General features: G+C 40.5%; 1 protein-coding gene across 13 annotated transcripts in view; it reads right to left on the bottom strand.

Annotated features, from left to right (window-relative positions):
• Positions 1-277: 277 nt before the first annotated feature.
• The window catches only part of FGFR2 (fibroblast growth factor receptor 2), a 94359-nt gene continuing 76671 nt past the window's right edge, over positions 278-17965 (bottom strand). For all 13 annotated transcript variants that reach the window (XM_005307685.4, XM_008173308.4, XM_024109913.3 and 10 more), the window contains 8 exons: positions 15697-15818; positions 14927-15037; positions 13917-14107; positions 9357-9479; positions 7877-7947; positions 5483-5620; positions 3293-3398; positions 278-582 (listed from right to left, as the gene is read on the bottom strand). In XM_005307685.4, the coding sequence (XP_005307742.1) occupies positions 418-582; positions 3293-3398; positions 5483-5620; positions 7877-7947; positions 9357-9479; positions 13917-14107; positions 14927-15037; positions 15697-15818 (1027 nt within the window). In that variant the 3' untranslated portion in view covers positions 278-417. The remainder of the gene's footprint in view (positions 583-3292; positions 3399-5482; positions 5621-7876; positions 7948-9356; positions 9480-13916; positions 14108-14926; positions 15038-15696; positions 15819-17965) is intronic.

Genomic DNA, 17965 nt, shown 5'->3' with positions numbered 1-17965 from the left:
CATACATCCAGCACCTATATACTGCATTTGTGCTCTGTAAGTGTGTGCCAACATATATTTTCTCCAAATATTACAAAATAAACAAAAAAGGCAGACCCAGAGTTTGCCTTAAGTCCAACTGGTCCATGGTACAAAGTCCATTGCAGCTTGCGGTGAGCCAGAAAATTGACATGGTGAGGTACGTCCATACATGGCCCATAAACATACTCCTTCTTTTGGAATTGGTTAAGAGTTCCAAACTATATAATTCTTTACACATGTTCTGACCATCTTCCTCCAAGATATTTTTTCTTCTTCTTATATTTCATATGTACAAACAGAAACATTAGGGTCCTGGAGAAAAGAGCTCTTTACTTGTGGTAGGTAGGTTGGCATTCTTGTTTCTTTATTCCTCTGAGGAATAAGAATGCTTTCCTTTCATGTTTTAACACTACCATTTATGTGCTGGTACTTGGGAAGACAGGGTTCATAAGGCATTGGATCAGGTGAAAAAACAGAGTCATCACCTGAAGAACACGAACTCCTAGTGTCGGGATAACTGGGTGAATACTGTTCAAGAGGTCCACTGAGGTCCAGATATTCCTGTAATGGAAGAGAGAAATAATATTATTTATATAAATGACAAAAGCACATTGCCACATGATTTGGCTTTGTCATGCAGTACGTATATTTCACAGACAACAAAAATTCAGGCAATTCTATGCTAAGAAAGATCAGCTACATTCAAAATTGACTGTTGCCTATACATCAGAGAGAGAGAGAGAGAAAGAAAGAAAGAAAGAAAAAAAGAGTCAGTCAGTCTAAGGCAGACGTGTCATTTCCAACAACATGAGCATTAACCGCATCAGTAGAAATAAACACGCTCACCACATCAGAAGAGGACTTTTTGCTTATAATGATAAAAATGAAATTTTCATCCTAAATAGAACCATTTTTCTCTAGCATATGGTAATGATTTGGAGAAAAAGATATTTCCATTTTTATATTCCTTTGGTCAGTTTGACTATCTGGTTTTAAATTTAGACTTAAACATGTACTGCACTGGCATACTTATGAGAACTGAAATGAAAAATAATAAAACCATATTCATTGAATTTGGGTTCTCTACACTAAATAGTCTGCCACTTTTTTTTTTCTTTTTTCTTTCTTTCTTTGTTGTTGCCTTCTAGAGCAGTGGTTCTGTGTACCGTTGGGGGGGTATGCAGAGGTTTTCCAGGGGGTACCATCAGATCATCTAGATATTTGCCTAGTTTTACAACAGGCTACATAAAAGCACAAGCAAAGTCAGTACAAACTAAAATTTCATACAGACAAAATGAGAAAGCCAGTATTTTCAGTATTAGTGTGCTGTGACATTTTTGTATTTTTGTAAGCAAGTAGTTTTTAAGTGAGGTGAAACTTGGGGGTACGCAAGACAAATCAGACTCCTGAAAGGGGTACAGTAGTCTGGAAAGGTTCACAACCACTGTCCTAAAGTAGCCATGACCAAACCAGAATAGCAAAAAAGAAATAATTTCAGTTTAATCCAAGGTTCGAGTTAAGCAACTTTTACTAGAAACGGCAATTTTGGCAGGAGAATAAAGTTATTTTTTCCCTTGAAAAGTTCCTTCTGTTTCAACTTCTGAAAGGCAGCTGTATTCATTTAATGCTATCTCTTCATTTGCTAAACCACAAGTTATGATCATGCTGACGAGACAAATCTTATCAGTCAGTATTTTATACTGCAGTGGATACTTTCATTTAATTATTTGATTACAATTATTTTTCAAAATCATATCTTAAAGTGTCAGGACTTTATGATTGTAGCTTTAAAATGAGAGCAACAATGGAGGTTTTATAACACACACACACACACACACACACACACACACACACACACATAGCACGCAACAAAATGGTTCCTAGACTGCTGTTTTGATCTAATATAACTTCATATTTCACAAGCAAATGTTTTTAAACTGGCCTTTGTGGCTGTCTGAAGACAGGACACACATGTATGTTAGGGAAATAGCTCTAGGGCACCAGAATGGTCTGGAAATTTCTAACACAAATGGAAGCACGAAGTACTAGAACATGAGAGAGAGAGAGAGAGAGAGAGAGAGAGAGAGCGCGCACGCATTCTCATGAGATTTCTAGCCCAGTTCGCAGATCCAAGAGTTTCACATAATTCAGTTAATCATCTGGGATGAGATCTTCACCCCCCACTCCAGCCTCTTTACACCACACAGAAGAGCCAAAGTGGTGTAAAGGGACCTAAAAGCCTCATATCAAGCTTGAAGAGGATTACTGGAGCTGGCCTGATGGAATACAGTGATAAGATTGCTCCCAAAGACCCCTTGGCAAGCCCCAGTGCAGGTGGTGTGCAGGGGAGGGAGGGTAGAGGGTCATAGCCACAGCATTGTGGGGATTATGGGTAGCACAGCAGCCCATAGGTTAGCAGGTAAATAGGCCCCTGTAGGCTGTGTGGCTCCTAGAGCAGCATAGAATCAGGAGGGTGCAAAGACAGCTTTAAGCCCCCTCTTCCTCTTAGGGATGCAGCATTTATCCAAACCAAACCACCAAACTTTTTGGTAGCTTTTCAGTGGTAAAAGAACTGAAATGATCCCTATCTGTATATCTTAATGCATTGCTTGCTACAAATAATAGATTTCAGACCTCTGAAAATAAGATTTTAAGAATAAAATAGCATCATGTATATTGCTAACAGGAATGGTGCTAGCTGTTGCCCTTGTAGAATTGGATGGTTTCTCCATATTCCCCTCTGGGTTCTTGTTTTCCCAGCAGAACTAGTTCAATGATCCAAATTAACTCCCAGACAGATCATTTGAAATCTGCCATTTACCTCGGCTGCTTTTTCTGACCTAATTACTATAACTGAGAATCAAACTAAGTTAATAAATTCAGAATAGCATAAACTCTAAATCTCTCCCTCACAGAAAACTGAAATATTGAAATATAAATATTCCCCCCCCACCCACCCACACACACATATACATTTTTCCTGGATGATATGCCGAAAATATTATGAGATATGCAGAGAGACAAGTGAAAACGCTTTAATATGTGTGTGTGTCTGTCTGTCTGTCTATTTTGTTACATAAATCAAAACCTCTAGAAGAAAAAACATGATTTCATTAAGCCATATAGTTTAACTGTGTGAGACCCCAGTGGAAAACTGATAAATAGAATAATAATAGAAATAGAGCAGAGTTTCATATTTTAATACATTACATTTATCTTGTGAACCTTATGTTCTGATCTGCTGGTTAAGACATGAATACACTTTACTTACCTCATTAGTTGTGAGAGTGAGAATTCGATCCAAGTCTTCTACCAACTGCTTAAAAGTTGGTCTCTGCGAAGGCACTGCATGCCAGCAATCTCTCATCATCATATAGCTGTATAAATATTTTACTGGGTTAATTAACCTTATATATCCTCGTTGCCTGTCCATTTAATCCACAATTATTATTATTTGTATTACTGCAGTGCCTAGGAGCACTGGTCATGGATCCCAATGTGGTCATTGTACAATACTTCACTTCTGTTAAATTAGGGCTTAGCGATGAGCTTGCATTTCTAGTTTTATACCACTGCAAATAACTGTGAAAACCCAGCATCTAGATCACAGCATTTAGGCCCAGATTCAGGGAAGCACTTAAATTCCATCAGTTTCAATGGAACTAAATCTCATGCTTAAAGTTGAACGCATGGTTAAGTACTATGCTGAATTAGGGACTTTAGTCTCTGTGAATGGTAATTATTGCTCTCTTCTACTAGAAATACAATTTAATGCAGTGGTGCCCCAACTTTTTACCTTGCGCCCCCTCCCTTACCCCGGTCTGTGCTCTCCCCCCAAGCTGAGGCCAGGAGCGGGACCACGGTTCTGGTGGGGGGAGGGGACTCAGACAAGGGTAAGGGGGGCTGAGGCTGGGGCTACAGCTGTGAGGGGGCCGGGAGCGGAGCTCCGGGTGCGGGATCAGCAGCTGGGGCCTTGGGCTGGCAGTCAGTGCCAGGAGCGGAGACAGGTGGCACTCCCCCTCCCGGACCTGGGGGTTGGCCCGGGCCCCAGCCACATCTCCTTGAATGTTCCTCTGTGTCCCCCTGGGCGGAGGACGCCCCACAGTTTGTGGACCACTGATTTAATGCCTTTTATGTCCTACCTTTGGACACAGAGCCAGCTCCAGGCACCAGGCAACCAAGCACATGCTTGGGGTGGCACCTGGTAAGGGGCGGCCAATCTTGGGGTGGCAGGGTCCAGCGCGGCGCGGCACTCAGCGGGGGGGTGGCACGGGGCGCGGCGCTGAGGGGGTGGGGGTTCTGGCAGCGCGGCGCTCGGTGGGGGGGGGCGCTCGGCGGGGCGGCGCTTTTTTTTGCTGCTTGGGGCAGCAAAAAAGTTAGAGCCGGCCCTGTTTGGACATTACCCAGGGTATAGCTTGGAGGGCAGATCTACTTGATTCAACAAAACAGCATGCAAGCAGAGCATAACATTTGCCATGACATGTATGGATTTTGGTCATAGGCCTGACAATTCATTTGACATATTCAGCCCCACTTTCCCAGGCAAGGAGCACCCACACCGCCAGCTGAAGCCAATGGAATTGCAGGTGCTCAGCACTTCTGAAAATCTGGTCTATTTCATATCCAGACTGGACCAAGCATGTTAAATTATTATAGAACTATACACTTTACAAACCGCTCTGCACTTTGTACTGCACCCTAACAGATATAGGACACTTGGTCAGCATTCTGCAGCTACACAAAAACACAGCCAGAACCAGTTAATTCAATGCTTGGCTTTGCCTAGACTGGGGAGCTAAAGTGCTATGGTGCAGGTATGTACCATTAACTTTGCATTCTGAGATCTTTCATCTGAATAAAATATTTAGAGGGGCCACAGGGTGACCTTGTGTCTATGCTGTGCACTCCCACAAGCCTCTGATTTCCTAGGAGGCCAAAGGGTAGGTGTACCTCCTAGTGGCCCACTGGGTTCTTGACAACAGGAAAAGTGGCTTGTAGCGTTCTATCTATTAATAAGTGGTGCAGACAGACTCTTGAACCTCCTCCTCTTTGGGCTGGAGGAATGATGGATACTACAAAGGATCTTGAGGGTGGAGAGAACAAAATAGGGGGAAATGTGTAGCAAAGACAGTCAAGGGTCATATTCATACCTCTGTCACCAAATGCAGATAATGGTTTGCCAATAGATTTGGACTGAGTATACCACACATACATACCAAAGATTGACTCGTTGAGATTTTTTGTTTTGTTTTTCAACAGTACCAAAGTTAAGTGAGTCAATGTCTATCCTGTATTAGACATTTCCTGGAAACATATTTAAACAATTTGTTTTTCATACGCAATGCTACCATTTATAGAGGTAAGTAGGTTAGAAAATATTGGATTCTGCATGGGCTTCAAATCAGTATTAGCTGTGACACTATGCTAGTGTTGTATTACTTTGGTAAATAATGGTCCTTACAGTTCATTGGTGCAGTTGGCAGGCTTATCCATTCTGTGCCCTTCTTTAAGCAGCTTAAAAAGTTCCTCCACTGGAATTCCTGGATAGGGTGAACCTCCCAAAGTGAAGATCTCCCACATCAACACACCAAATGACCAACTACAGAATAAAAGGGAACAGTGAATAATTAAATCCATCTTACCTATAAAAGCATAGGCATATCCCTGAAAGAGACAGAGAACAGTGATTCCTTGTTACTTTCTGCAGCAATTCTGTGTTTAAGGGCCAGATTCCACCAGCCTTACTCCGTAGAACCTAATTCCTTGAATACTTCCCATTTCACTGAGATGATTCATCAAATAAGGAACTACTCAATGTGGGAAACAATGGCAGAATGTGGTCCTAAATTTGGCCACAATTCAGCAGTCCATCCTTATTCAGAAAAATAGCTAAGCATGAAATTAACTTTATGCATTTGCCACTTTATGCATCTGCTGATTTGAATGGGATGTAAGCACATGTTTAGAGTTAATTGTGTGCATAAGGGCTTTGCTCAATAGGGATTGTCTTAAGCACATTCTTAAATGTTTCCCTGAATTGAGGCCTCTGTTTGACGTTCTCCAAACTCCCAAATTGTCAGTTTCCAGGGCTATTGTAAATAAAACTGAAATTGTAATTTACAGTATAATTATTTATAGAATACATATATGGTAGAGCAGGTTGGAAATGTTATGACAGAACATTTCTCAGTCAGAAAATGCCAATTCATTAAAAACAAAATGTTCCACAAGAATGGGTCACTTTTGGCCAATCTTTGTAGGAAACCAGGCAGGAAACCCCGAGGAGCTATGGAGCTGGGCTTTTAGGGTCCCAGAACCTTGGCAAACTTGAAGACTACTAAAAATATACACAGATAAAATATATTCATCAAGGTAAGGACTATATGTAGACATATGGCAACTTTTATTGCAAGTTTGCTCAAAAAAATTGGTAAAATTTAATTCTATTTTAAATATAAACTCTCTCAAAAAGAGTTCGCTACCACGAACTTGTGTTAATGGTGGTGTTTACAAATAATGAAAAAAATGTGTGAAAACCAAACGTACATAATACATTATGAACATTTTTTAAATGAGTACACAGTGACTAGGTTATTCAAAATTGACAAGCCATTTTGGGAGCCCAGCCTGCCACACATTAAAGGTGGCCTAATTTTCACAGGGTGGGTGCTCAGCGCTTTCTGCAGATCAGATGCCTCAAAAGTCAAGGCACCCAAAAATCACTAGCTATGTTTGAAAATCTTGGCTCTTGGTCTTAATCCTTCAGTTCCTCATAGGTGCATATGGTTGTTGCACTTCTGTGTAAGTACAAGTGCAAGTGCTCTGATTAGTGCAGGATCAGACTCCTCCCATCTTGCCCTTTTCTTTTTTTTTTTTTTCTTTTTTTTTTTTTCAAACTTTGTGCTTATATGCTCAATTCCTCATGTCTGTGCTGTGCAGCATCAAGCCCTTTAGGGTTGTTAGCTCTTCATATAAAAATAAAGAAATGTGCAATTTCCAGCAGCACTGTATAAAGACTATGCAACAAAAGCAATGTTTAAATCTTTATGAGTAGTGTCAATTAGCGCTGTGATTCTGAGACCCAAAGTGACAGAAAAAGAGAGTTCTTCTGCTTGAATCAAACAAAGTATAGGAAACAAAGAAACTGGAAAACAGTAAATATGAACACCATAGAAGAATTTATTTTGTTTCAAATTGTAAGGAGTGCTACGATTATCCTAGAAAACTTTCATAGAAAGTAGAACAAACCCCAAGAGGTTATGTCAGCTAGATACAGTGGGGAAACTTAAAAAGTTTGTTCCAGTTTTAGAGGTATTATTGATTCCAATTATTCCCCATACTTAAAATAGGGAATGCTTTTGGAAGCAGTAATGCCTCTAAAGCAGAATGAACTTTTCAAGTAAGCCCACTGTACGTTTTACCTAAATCAAAGCCATTTTTAGCACAAATTTCAACAAGTGAAAATTTCAGGATTATTTCCTTAAAAAAAAAAAAAAAAAAAAAAAAAGAAGGAAGTTCCGAATATTCCCAAAGCCAAGCAAATTAGATACATGCTTTGTAGCTGCAGATCCGTAAGTAAGTTCAAGGGGGGAAAACTTCCGCACTGACAGAAGGAGGTTAGCATTCTCCACCTTTCATGTGCTTTGAAGCCAGGCAGATTAGTAACAGAGCATTGGTTAGCAGTCTACCATAAAATCCTCACTTTCTAAGGGCGACTCCTGCGCCTTCTATTAATGTGTGAAACAGAGAAAGCAAGCAGTTAAGATTTAAGGAAAGCAGGAAAAGATATAAAGATTCCCAAAACTGTAACTAAAAAATAAAATAAAAAAAGGCTAAAGAAAATAAAGTTACTTACACATCACTTTGATGTGTGTAAACTCTGTCAAACAGGGCTTCTGGAGCCATCCACTTTACCGGCAGCCGGCCCTGGAAACATGAGAGGAAGGTGGGTGAGAAATAAGAAACACTGAATTAAAATTGTAGTTATTCACAAGGCAAATTCAGCAATGGGATTTCTAAAATATTCAATACTGTACTATAAAAAAGCAAAGGTTAATGGCATGACAAAACAAAACAACACATCATTTACCTCGGTATTCTCTGAGAAAACAAAGACCGATATTCTCCAGACCCCGGGTTCATATAAATAGAAGTAAACTTTTCAGACAAAATTAGCTAAGACACAGAGGATCCACAGAAAGAACCCTTACATGCCACGTATCCCCCACATTGCCTGTCAGTGGGAGGAAGAGGTGGAGAGAGTCAACAGCCTCATATGGGAGGGTCTTGCCCCTGGGACCCTCTGCAAACAGATGAATTTCAGCAAATCTTTAACCAGTAAACCAGCACAGAGGGACTAGTTGGCAGGTGAGGTTAGGGCTACTGGATTCACATTTATCCTGCTCCAGTGGCCCAAACCCAAGCATGGTGAGCACAGTGGAGCTGCAGAGGGCTAGAGACTTGGCATTTCCAATGACAAGTCTGCAGAGGGGCTATGTCTTGCCCCAAGATTGATGGTGGATTCTATTCCCTCCATGACAAAGAGCATGGAGTTGCCCACACAAAGCCCAGTGTCACCCTTAAAAGGGCGATGGATAGTAGCTTAGAAACTTATTTTTATGAATTAACAATTTAACGTAATACATTATATAAATATTTTGCACTAAATATAGCAACTTGAATCAGAGGATCTCAAAACACTTTGCAAAGCTCCCATTGACTTCAAATGGAATTGTGGTTGCTCAGGGCCTCTGAAAACTAGGCGCAAGGTATCTCAAATTAGGTATCCCAAATCAGTGACCACTTTTTTGACCTAACTGCCTTGCAAGATCATACCGCAGATCTGTAGCAGAGTGGGCAATGAAACCCATTCTCCTGACTCCAATCCCACTTTGCTACCACCACAGTAAAATGTTTACAAACCTGAATACAGTGCAACCAAAAATATGTACAGTAATGTACACTATTCAGGTACCAGACAAGGAAACATTTTACTGTTTACTAAAAGTTTTCAGAGGCCCTGAGCTAAAGCCCATTAAGGACAATGGGAATCTTTCCATTGATTCCATGGACTTTGGATCAGGCCCTATAAAAAGCCCTATAAAATGAATTTTATCATTCATAATTAATCATGTAATATATATTCTCTCAGGTTGTGTAAACAGATAACATTCATTGCTTAGTAAAAGTGGTTAGAGATGCTTATGCCTTTGATTACTATTTTATTTTCTGTGATTAAAAGTTAGGCTGGTGTACAAGAAGTCCATTAGGATTATAATCACACTACTTTAATGAAAGAAATACTGGTTCCAGAGATAAGACTGCAATCCACTTACATTAGTAGTCTTTTTATAATAATCTATATTGTTGATGTCTCTGGCCAAACCAAAGTCTGCTATTTTCATCACATTATTTTCAGTTACCAAAACATTTCTTGCTGCTAAATCTCGATGAATGCACTGAAAAAGAAAAAAGAAAAATGAAATTCCTTCAATATATGACTTCATTTTCCCTTAAGGTTTTCTTGAAGCAGAAGGTGAATTCAGCATATGATAATTACTATACTATAATCAAAAAGGACATGGAGTATAATTTTAATCTCTATTTTTTCAGTGTATTCAGTTTGAAGAATTGCTCCAGAAATCTTTTTGAAAAGCCAGTTTTTTTATAAGATTTTCAGCTCAATTTTGCCATATCCAAAGACTTGGATGATTACCTTAACTGAACCAAACCTTCTGTGATTCACCCATCACATTATATCAGAGCCAGTTACAGGTATAGGTCTTCCAGCTTTTTAAATATAAATTCTGTTAATGAGTGTTTAATTATTTTGGCTCTTTCATATTACGCTGGATTGACACAGCTTCAACTTGACACATTGGATCAGTGTGTTAGCCTATGCATTTATGTCAGGCATAGTGTACACCACATTAATGGGTATTATATGCACGGTATTAATGAGATATATGTTATATGTAAGTGTTGTGAAGTTACGTTAACTGAATATATGAAGCTCTCCCCATAATTCTGTTCACCCATGTCAACTATCCCACAACACTTTGCAAGGCTGAAGTCAGCTTTGGCATTAGAAAATAGAAAGCCCGTCAAAGCCAAGACGTGTGAATGGTGTGACCTAGCACAGGTTGGGATGTACCTCCATGCCCAATTGGTTTGGAATGTACTATCCAAAACAGAGATAAGAAAAGTACATAACAAAACAACAAGGTAAAGGACTGTTACAAACTGGTCGGTTGGATTTTAATTACATGTAAATAAATTTGTAATTTGTAAAATCATACTATAAATACTGCAGGCTGAAATGTGTACCTTTGCAGCACACCTTCTGTGTAAGGTGAACATGCTGAGAGCTAAGAATTGCTTCCTGTAAGGAGGGTAGATTTGACTAAGTTCGGTTAGTTCATCTCTTGAACATTTTTAAAATTGACCCATGAGTATAGTCAAACAATTGTCTAAACACCTTTTCATCAATAAGTGCAACCATTTTTTACATAAAAGTTGTTAAAATAATAATAAACAAACACATACCATGCAACATAAAAAACTGAGGCTGTCAAATGCTGTGTGTGTGTGTTTGTGTGTCTGAGATGTGTGCATTTAACTTGATCAACTGGATTAAAATAGTTTAATTTGTAAAATCCAATTTGGGGAGGAAGTTTTGCTTTTGGGAAGGCCCCCATGTTGAAGATTAAAAGTTATCTCCTCATAACTTCGTCTAAGCTCCCTCCTGAAAATTTACAATTGATCTTTCCCAGCACTGAAAGGAAGTCTTTGTTGCGGATTGATACCACTGTTATGTTTAAGCAGCTCTGTCATGTGTAATACAAGGTAGCAGCAGAGACATGTTGAGAAACATTCCATTTGGATTTCTCTCCAGGATATCCTACTTCTCTTGGAGTTCAATCCCTCCTCTTTCTCTTATCTTTTTATTTTGGGTTATTTTTGGATGATCTCTTTATTCTAGCTTTGGGCATCCCTCCTTACATGGATGTCCTCAGCCAAACCATTGGTTAAGGTACCATACAGTAGATCACGGTTTTTGAGGTGTGTGTGTGTGTGTGTGTGTGTGTGTGTGTGTGTGTGTGTGTGTGTGTGTGTGTGTGTGTGTGTATATATATATATTTATATTAAGTGGCTTTCATATGCTGTAGTTTACCCTGGTCATTCTCTCTCTCTCTGCCTGGCCTGCCCATCTTCTACTCTTCCACAAGCAAGCCTGAGGGGGGACATCAGGTCCCAACTGTGCCCAGACACACACACACACACACACACACGATCAGCCATCAAAACAGGGTTTCCAGAGCCAAAGCTTCAAAATTATCTACTCTAAGGAGGCCTCAGCAGAAGGAATAAGCTGGGCAGGCCTGCCCTCTCCCTGCACATGCCTCCTCCACAGATTAGGGAAACCTGATCAGGGACATCAGGTGTCAATCGCCCCAACACCTTCTGCCAATACAACTTCTGGCCCCTTTTTTGCCATTCGTTTTCTAAACTGCCCGTCCCCAACATTGCTTCTTGCATACCTCCCATCATCAAAATGGTGCCACTATAAATAGCCATATTTGATTGTTGCCGTTACTGACTGCCTTGCTGTGATGATTTGCTCCATGTCCCTTTTGATCTGGTCCAAACCTGACAATTCTCAAACTGTGGTCCATGGAATGACACATTCTGAGAACCACGCACTGAGTGGCTGGAAGATTTGGAGAAGAGGCGTCAAGGGATCTACGGTAAAATTTTAAGAAGTGCCTAAGTCCCGTTTTTCAAAAGTAATGGAGGCACTTAGAAACCTTAGTCCCAGTAACAGTTAATGGGATGTGAACATCTAAAACCCAACTTGAGCTACCAAATCTCTTAGATGCTCTTGAAAATTTTACCCATAAATACTATATATTATGGGTGTTGATTAAAATTTGCATTTACATTTTTCATGGGATTTTTTTAATACCACAGTGAGCCATTTTTTGGTTTGAAATAACAAGGAATCTGGTCATCTCAGTTCATGGATGGTGGAAACACTGTAAGATGATTGGTTCTCTTATTATGGCAGCTCAACAAATGGCTCTCTGAAGGAAAAAGAGCTAATGAAATACAAACACAAATAGTGAGATCTTTGAAGAATCGGAACGCATAATCCTACTATATACTCCCTTTGTTTTCTCTCTGCTCCTGGCCTTGTGCAATGCCTTACCTTTTGTCAAGTTCTACACTCATCAAGTGTTTCCAGGACTGGAACTAGCTCAAGGGTTGAATGGCATGTGTGTGGGGGGTGGAGGGGAAAGGTGGCTTTCCTAGCAGTATCCTACAATAGCATTCTGGTGTCTGTGCTCCTAGAGTGTACCCATTTGCACAAGATATGTCAGTCGAGAGGTTCATTTTTTTCCTTTCATACTGGTTGCCTGCTTTCTTTAGTGGACACCCTCCACCAAAAGGCTATGGGTCATATCCAGTTAAGTGCTTCACTAATAATTTACACCAGCCTCAGATGCTTCACTAATGATTTACATCAGTCTCTGCACCTAGGGTGCTTTGCTTGTCCTGCACTCCCATGTATTCCATTAGTAAATTTCACACTTGTAGCTTCAGTGCCTTCCAAGTCTTCGAGGTTGTACTCGGACATTTAGTCTCTCATCATGTAAGGATAGAACAAATGTAAACCAGTTCTACAGGGGTGCATGCACCGAGATGCAATAAAGTCAGCGTCTCCCTGCATAGCAGGACTGGAGGCTCATCCGCTAGCTGTCTTTTCTTTGGTTGAAAACAACTGCATCCTTGTGGGTGGATATGCAAGGGACCTGGTGTCCACATCTTCTCCTCAGCCTTAGAGAATCTGGCACTAGGTCTCAACCAGGACTCATCTTATTCCTAATTCCCATGTATTAGCAAAGCGATTTGGTGTGTTTGCTGGGTTGGTTACACAGTACTATTTAAAGCAACAGAGGGTCCTGTGGCACCTTTAGGACTAACAGAAGTATTGGGAGCATAAGCTTTCGTAGGTAAGAACCTCACTTCTTCAGATGCAAGATCCTTACCCATGAAAGCTTATGCTCCCAATACTTCTGTTAGTCTTAAAGGTGCCACAGGACCCTCTGTTGCTTTTTACAGATTCAGACTAACATGACTACCCCTCTGATACTTAGTACTATTTAAGAGTTTCCTAATTAGAATTTAATCCAAGTTACAGGTTGAGAAGGTTGTTTTTGTTTTTTTTTTACCAGAAGTAGGTCTCTAGGGACTGGGTAAATATGCTCTTTCACTAAGTTTGCTCCGTTGACAAGTATTGGTTTTAAGTAGAGTTGAGGGCATAATTTGCAGTGAATATGGTATTCAGGGTTTTTTCGCCGCTTCTTCTGTTCACAAATATCCTTGAGCAGTTTAAGATTTTCTCGGTGGGGTTTTTAACATTCTCCAAATAATTTTGGAAACAGAGTCCGTTTCTTTGGCATATTTGATATTTGAACTGTGTTAATAGATTTGATTGGAAACATAGGTGACATGGCATGTTTCTGTTCCCGGACTGAGGAACATAACTCTTATAATCAGGTGAATGCCTGTGCTTATGAATTCAATAGTTCATTTCAGAGAAATATTCTCTAGTATTTACTTAAAATGGAATGTTCCCCAGCCCTGATTTAGCCAGATACTTAAACATGAGCATAACTTTAAGCAGGAGTCGAGTACCATTGACATCAATGGGACTTACCATGTGCATAGAGTCATGCACCTGCTGGAACAAGGCCTCCATTAACATTTCTGCTGGTAAATACATTCTCTAGTTAACACAAAAGGGATCAGACTAAAATTGAAGTGAATTAGTTTAAAGCATCAGACAAATATTCCCAGAAAGGTTTGTGCAGCATTTGCCTATTTCTACCTACTTTCTGTGAAGCCAAGTACTCCATGCCCCTTGCCAGTTGATATGTGCATGATACTAAGTCTTTGAATGTCATCTGCTCTTCTGGTACCCTGTTGATATCAAATGAATATTCCATTCCAGGGGGTCGCCGTGCTCGCAGATACTCCCGCAGATTCCCTTTAGAAGCATATTCAACTATCACATACAACGGACCTTTAGATAAACAGAACAGACAGCATGAGAGTTGAAACAGGGACAAAGAGTAAAATGATTTTTAAATAGAATCTTATATACTACTTTCCATCTTCACAGCACTGTACACACATACATTCACCAACTAAGCTTCACAGCAGGCCTGCGAAATTGGCAAGTACCATTTTAAAGATAGGGAAAAAGAGGTGGAAACATTGTTAGGTGATTTGCCCAAGGCCACACCACAAGTCAGTGGCGGAGCCAGCATTAGCACTCCAGAGTTCCTAAATCTCAACCTTGAGTTTATTCCTTTCAAGGTCCTTTCAGACCATGCTGTTTCCTGCATTTAAACATTTGCAAAACAAAAATTGCACAAAACCCCCAAAAGATAACACTGCTTTAAAAAAAAGTTAGTTTTCCTGGCAACTTTTACACAGTTCTGGACTCCCTTATACCTCAAAATTAGCTTGTAATAACAAAGAGGTAAAACATTTACAGAGTAAAGTGATCCCTTCCAAATTACACATTAAAAGTTTCACTAAAACAGGACTGACAGTGTCAGAATAAAGTGTGTAAAACTGCTGTAAAAAACACTTTTCTCTACAGCAGAGAAGTTACGAAGGTTTCACACTATACAGTATCCCTCTTAACATTACAGCTGCAAAGCCTGTTTATAATCAGATATGGAAGTTAAAATATTGCTGCTAAGCTAAAGAAATATCTGCAAATCCCATCACAGCATGACTGTTTCCTTAAAAACTATTGAAAAATGATGATAAATGAGACACTTCAAGACCTGTTTGAATGAGAGCACTAGCTAGCTTTCTGCTTTTTACTCACCATCCTGTGTACATGCTCCAAGAAGATTGATGATATTTTTGTGCTTCCCAATCATTTTCATCATCTCCATCTCTGACACCAGGTCAGATAGGTCTTTTTCTGTAGCATCATCTGCACAAGAGAAAACAAGTTCATCTCACATTTTCTGGCGTGCCAGTTTAACTTGGGTTGTTAGCCATTTGTCAGCTCATGTGACATCATCTAAAAGGACACAGGTTTAGGAATAAATGTGAGCTTCTAGGATTCATGTCATGTGACAAAGTCATGTGACCTGAAAAGCAGTGGTCTCAGTCTCTTGAAACAGGCTGGCCAGCCGCCCCCTCCCCCGCCTCCCTTCAATAACATTCTATGTTTAGAGGAAAAAGCAAAAAATTATGGGGAGATTGCCAAGACACTGCAAAACCTGAACTGGACTCTCAAGCAATTAACAGTTACATATTTTCTGAGAGCTAATCTTATAGCTGAGTTTATAACAAACATGTACCTGTCTACCTGGAAATGGAAAATGATGGGTATATCTAAATATATATCGTCTCTCCTGTGAATGAAACCAACAGACAAGAAAACTGAACAGTTCTAACAAGACTTTGATTTGCTTGTAAATACACATTGCTGAAGATAAATAGGCTGTCAAAGGCACTGATTTATACTGAAAACTGCTGAAGGCGGAGGTCAACTATGTGAACTCTGACCCCCTATAATGCTAGAGTTCAGATGCCACAAAAGAACTTTCTTGATAAAAATTACCACCTCACCCCCCCTCCCTTTACCTTTCAGCATCTTCACTGCCACAGTAACCGCCTCTTTGGGTCTGTCCTTGTCGATTCCCATTGCTTCTGCCATGACAACTTGCCCAAAGCAACCTTCTCCAAGGGGTTTACCCAGTGTCAGCCTAGAGGTATAAACAGAGGATTAGCACACAGCATCTGGTGAAGGGATGTAGCCAGTGAAATTCCAGAGCAAAATATAAAAAGCTTGCAACAACTTGCTATAGCATGAATCATTTATCATAAAGAACAAATGAGACTCCTGGTGCATACCAGTTTTCATGCACATTGTAGCATGTGTTTTTAGTGACGCCACAGTGAGCATCCAATACTACCCGAACAGTTACTAAACCAGTTTTTGAAATCTCCCTTTACGTAGAACAACAAACTATATCTGATGGCTTGTTGGTCAGATTTGCAGGGCTCGCAAGCTGTAGTCCTTAAAAATTGCTCAGCTAAAATGCAATGTTTCAGATTGGCCAACAGCAGCTGAACTTTTCACATCACTATAATATGGTCATTTTCTTCTTTTCCAGCCAGAGTGCAGGGTGATGAGAAAGGGTTTATTTGTGTGTGGGCTCTACTCTACTTGTTAACTTGGAGTTGGAATGATTCTTGTGCTAAAGGGTGATATCAACACTTTGGGGACCTTTTAAATATCAGTGACTCATGTGGTATAAACCCACTGTCTGGAGGCAATAGAAACAAGTTTCTAATGACAACTTGAGCTGAAGGGACTAGGCAGCACAGAGACAGTGCCCCACAGGCTCCATACTGGGTCACAACCCCCATTTCTCCCACTAAAGGGTCCAGGGTTGGAGACAATGAGGTGGCCAGACAACTTTCTGCTTATGGGAAAAGGGAAGGAAGACATAGACAAGAAGGTATGGAAAGGGGAAACTGCCAGTGTCGACCAAGCAGCTAGTCCAGAGGGAGTGGGGATTGGGAGGAGCTGCTTCTGTAAAGCAGCTGTGAGAGCATACAGAAAGCTTCTCTCTAAATGCCTCCAAGTCTTGAACCACTGCCAGGAGCTGCCAGTGCTGATGGCTCTCCCTGGCTCTGCTCTTCCCTTGTGAGCGCTGGCACCACTTACACAGAGGCAGCCTCTGTCCTTGGCTGGCCGGTTACTGGTGTAAGTGCACTCAGGAGCAGCACCTCCTCTTCCCAAAGTGCTCCCCTGCAATCTGCCCTCTCCAATCAGCAGTAGGATGCCTGCTCCCACTCCTTCAGCCCCTCTCTCTAGCGGAAGAGATCGGGATGTTACCTAGAGCTGTGTCCTCTGTGGGGACAATTTCCATGCTGTATGCTTTCTCCTGCCCCAGATGTGATAGGAGAGAGTCTCCCGGCCCTGGTCTCCAGCCAAGGAGTGGGAGCAGGGGCTGGGGAAAGTAATGTTTGATCATAATACTTTTACCTTAAAAGATTTTACCAAGAACATTCAGTACCCAGGTCACCAGCATGTGTAAAATGCAGTGTGGGTAGGCCCCCCAGGAGGCAGTACCCACTAAACTGTAACAGAGAAATTTCATTCTCAAATTTGGGGGGCGGGGGAGGGGAAGTAAATAAATAAATAAAAACAATTGCAAAACTAGGAGATTTGAGAGAGTTTGGTGCCAATATCAGTGTTTACCCAAAGCTGCAGAACTACAAAATCAATGCTTAAGAGCCACGTTCTGCTCTCTTTACTTACATGGAGCAATATTTTATTCCCCAAGTAGCCCCACTGGCATCAATGAGACGACTTGTGGAGTTTGCTGCTGCTATTCAGTGTGAATAAAGAGCTCCAAATCACAGTTGCCAACTTTCACGCGGTCAGGGCCATAAAAATTGCTATTGAAGCTGTGTGTGTCCACTTTTGGAAGTAACATCTATTTTATATTAATAGATATATAGGATGGGATATTCAGAAGAAAGCGCTGATCATTGGTTTCTATCTGTTACCACTGAAGTAAAAGGGGGTTTTAGCACAGTGGTGAACAGGAATACATTAGACCAGTGCTAAATGATTTAAAAATCTCACCTATTTCCTTGGATATAACAGGAAAAACCAATAGAAAGATATTTCCGGCTGGGGCAATTTGATGGACTTTCTTCAAATATTGTTTTTTAATTGAACCATAATACTAGTGAAAATGTATCAACATGCTCTGGATCTGTTTTTAGTGTGCATACTAGCTTGAAAAGGTACAAAGACTGAAGGGCAGGGTATGTTCCGCTGAGGTCATTCTGCGTTTTATCCAGAACTATAATTGAATTTAAGGTCTTGGCAGAG

Source organism: Chrysemys picta, chromosome 7 (assembly GCF_011386835.1).
Source record: "Chrysemys picta bellii isolate R12L10 chromosome 7, ASM1138683v2, whole genome shotgun sequence".
NCBI classification, from domain to species: Eukaryota; Metazoa; Chordata; order Testudines; family Emydidae; genus Chrysemys; species Chrysemys picta.
Note: the sequence above shows the minus strand (reverse complement) of the source record. Positions and strands in the feature narration are given on the sequence as shown.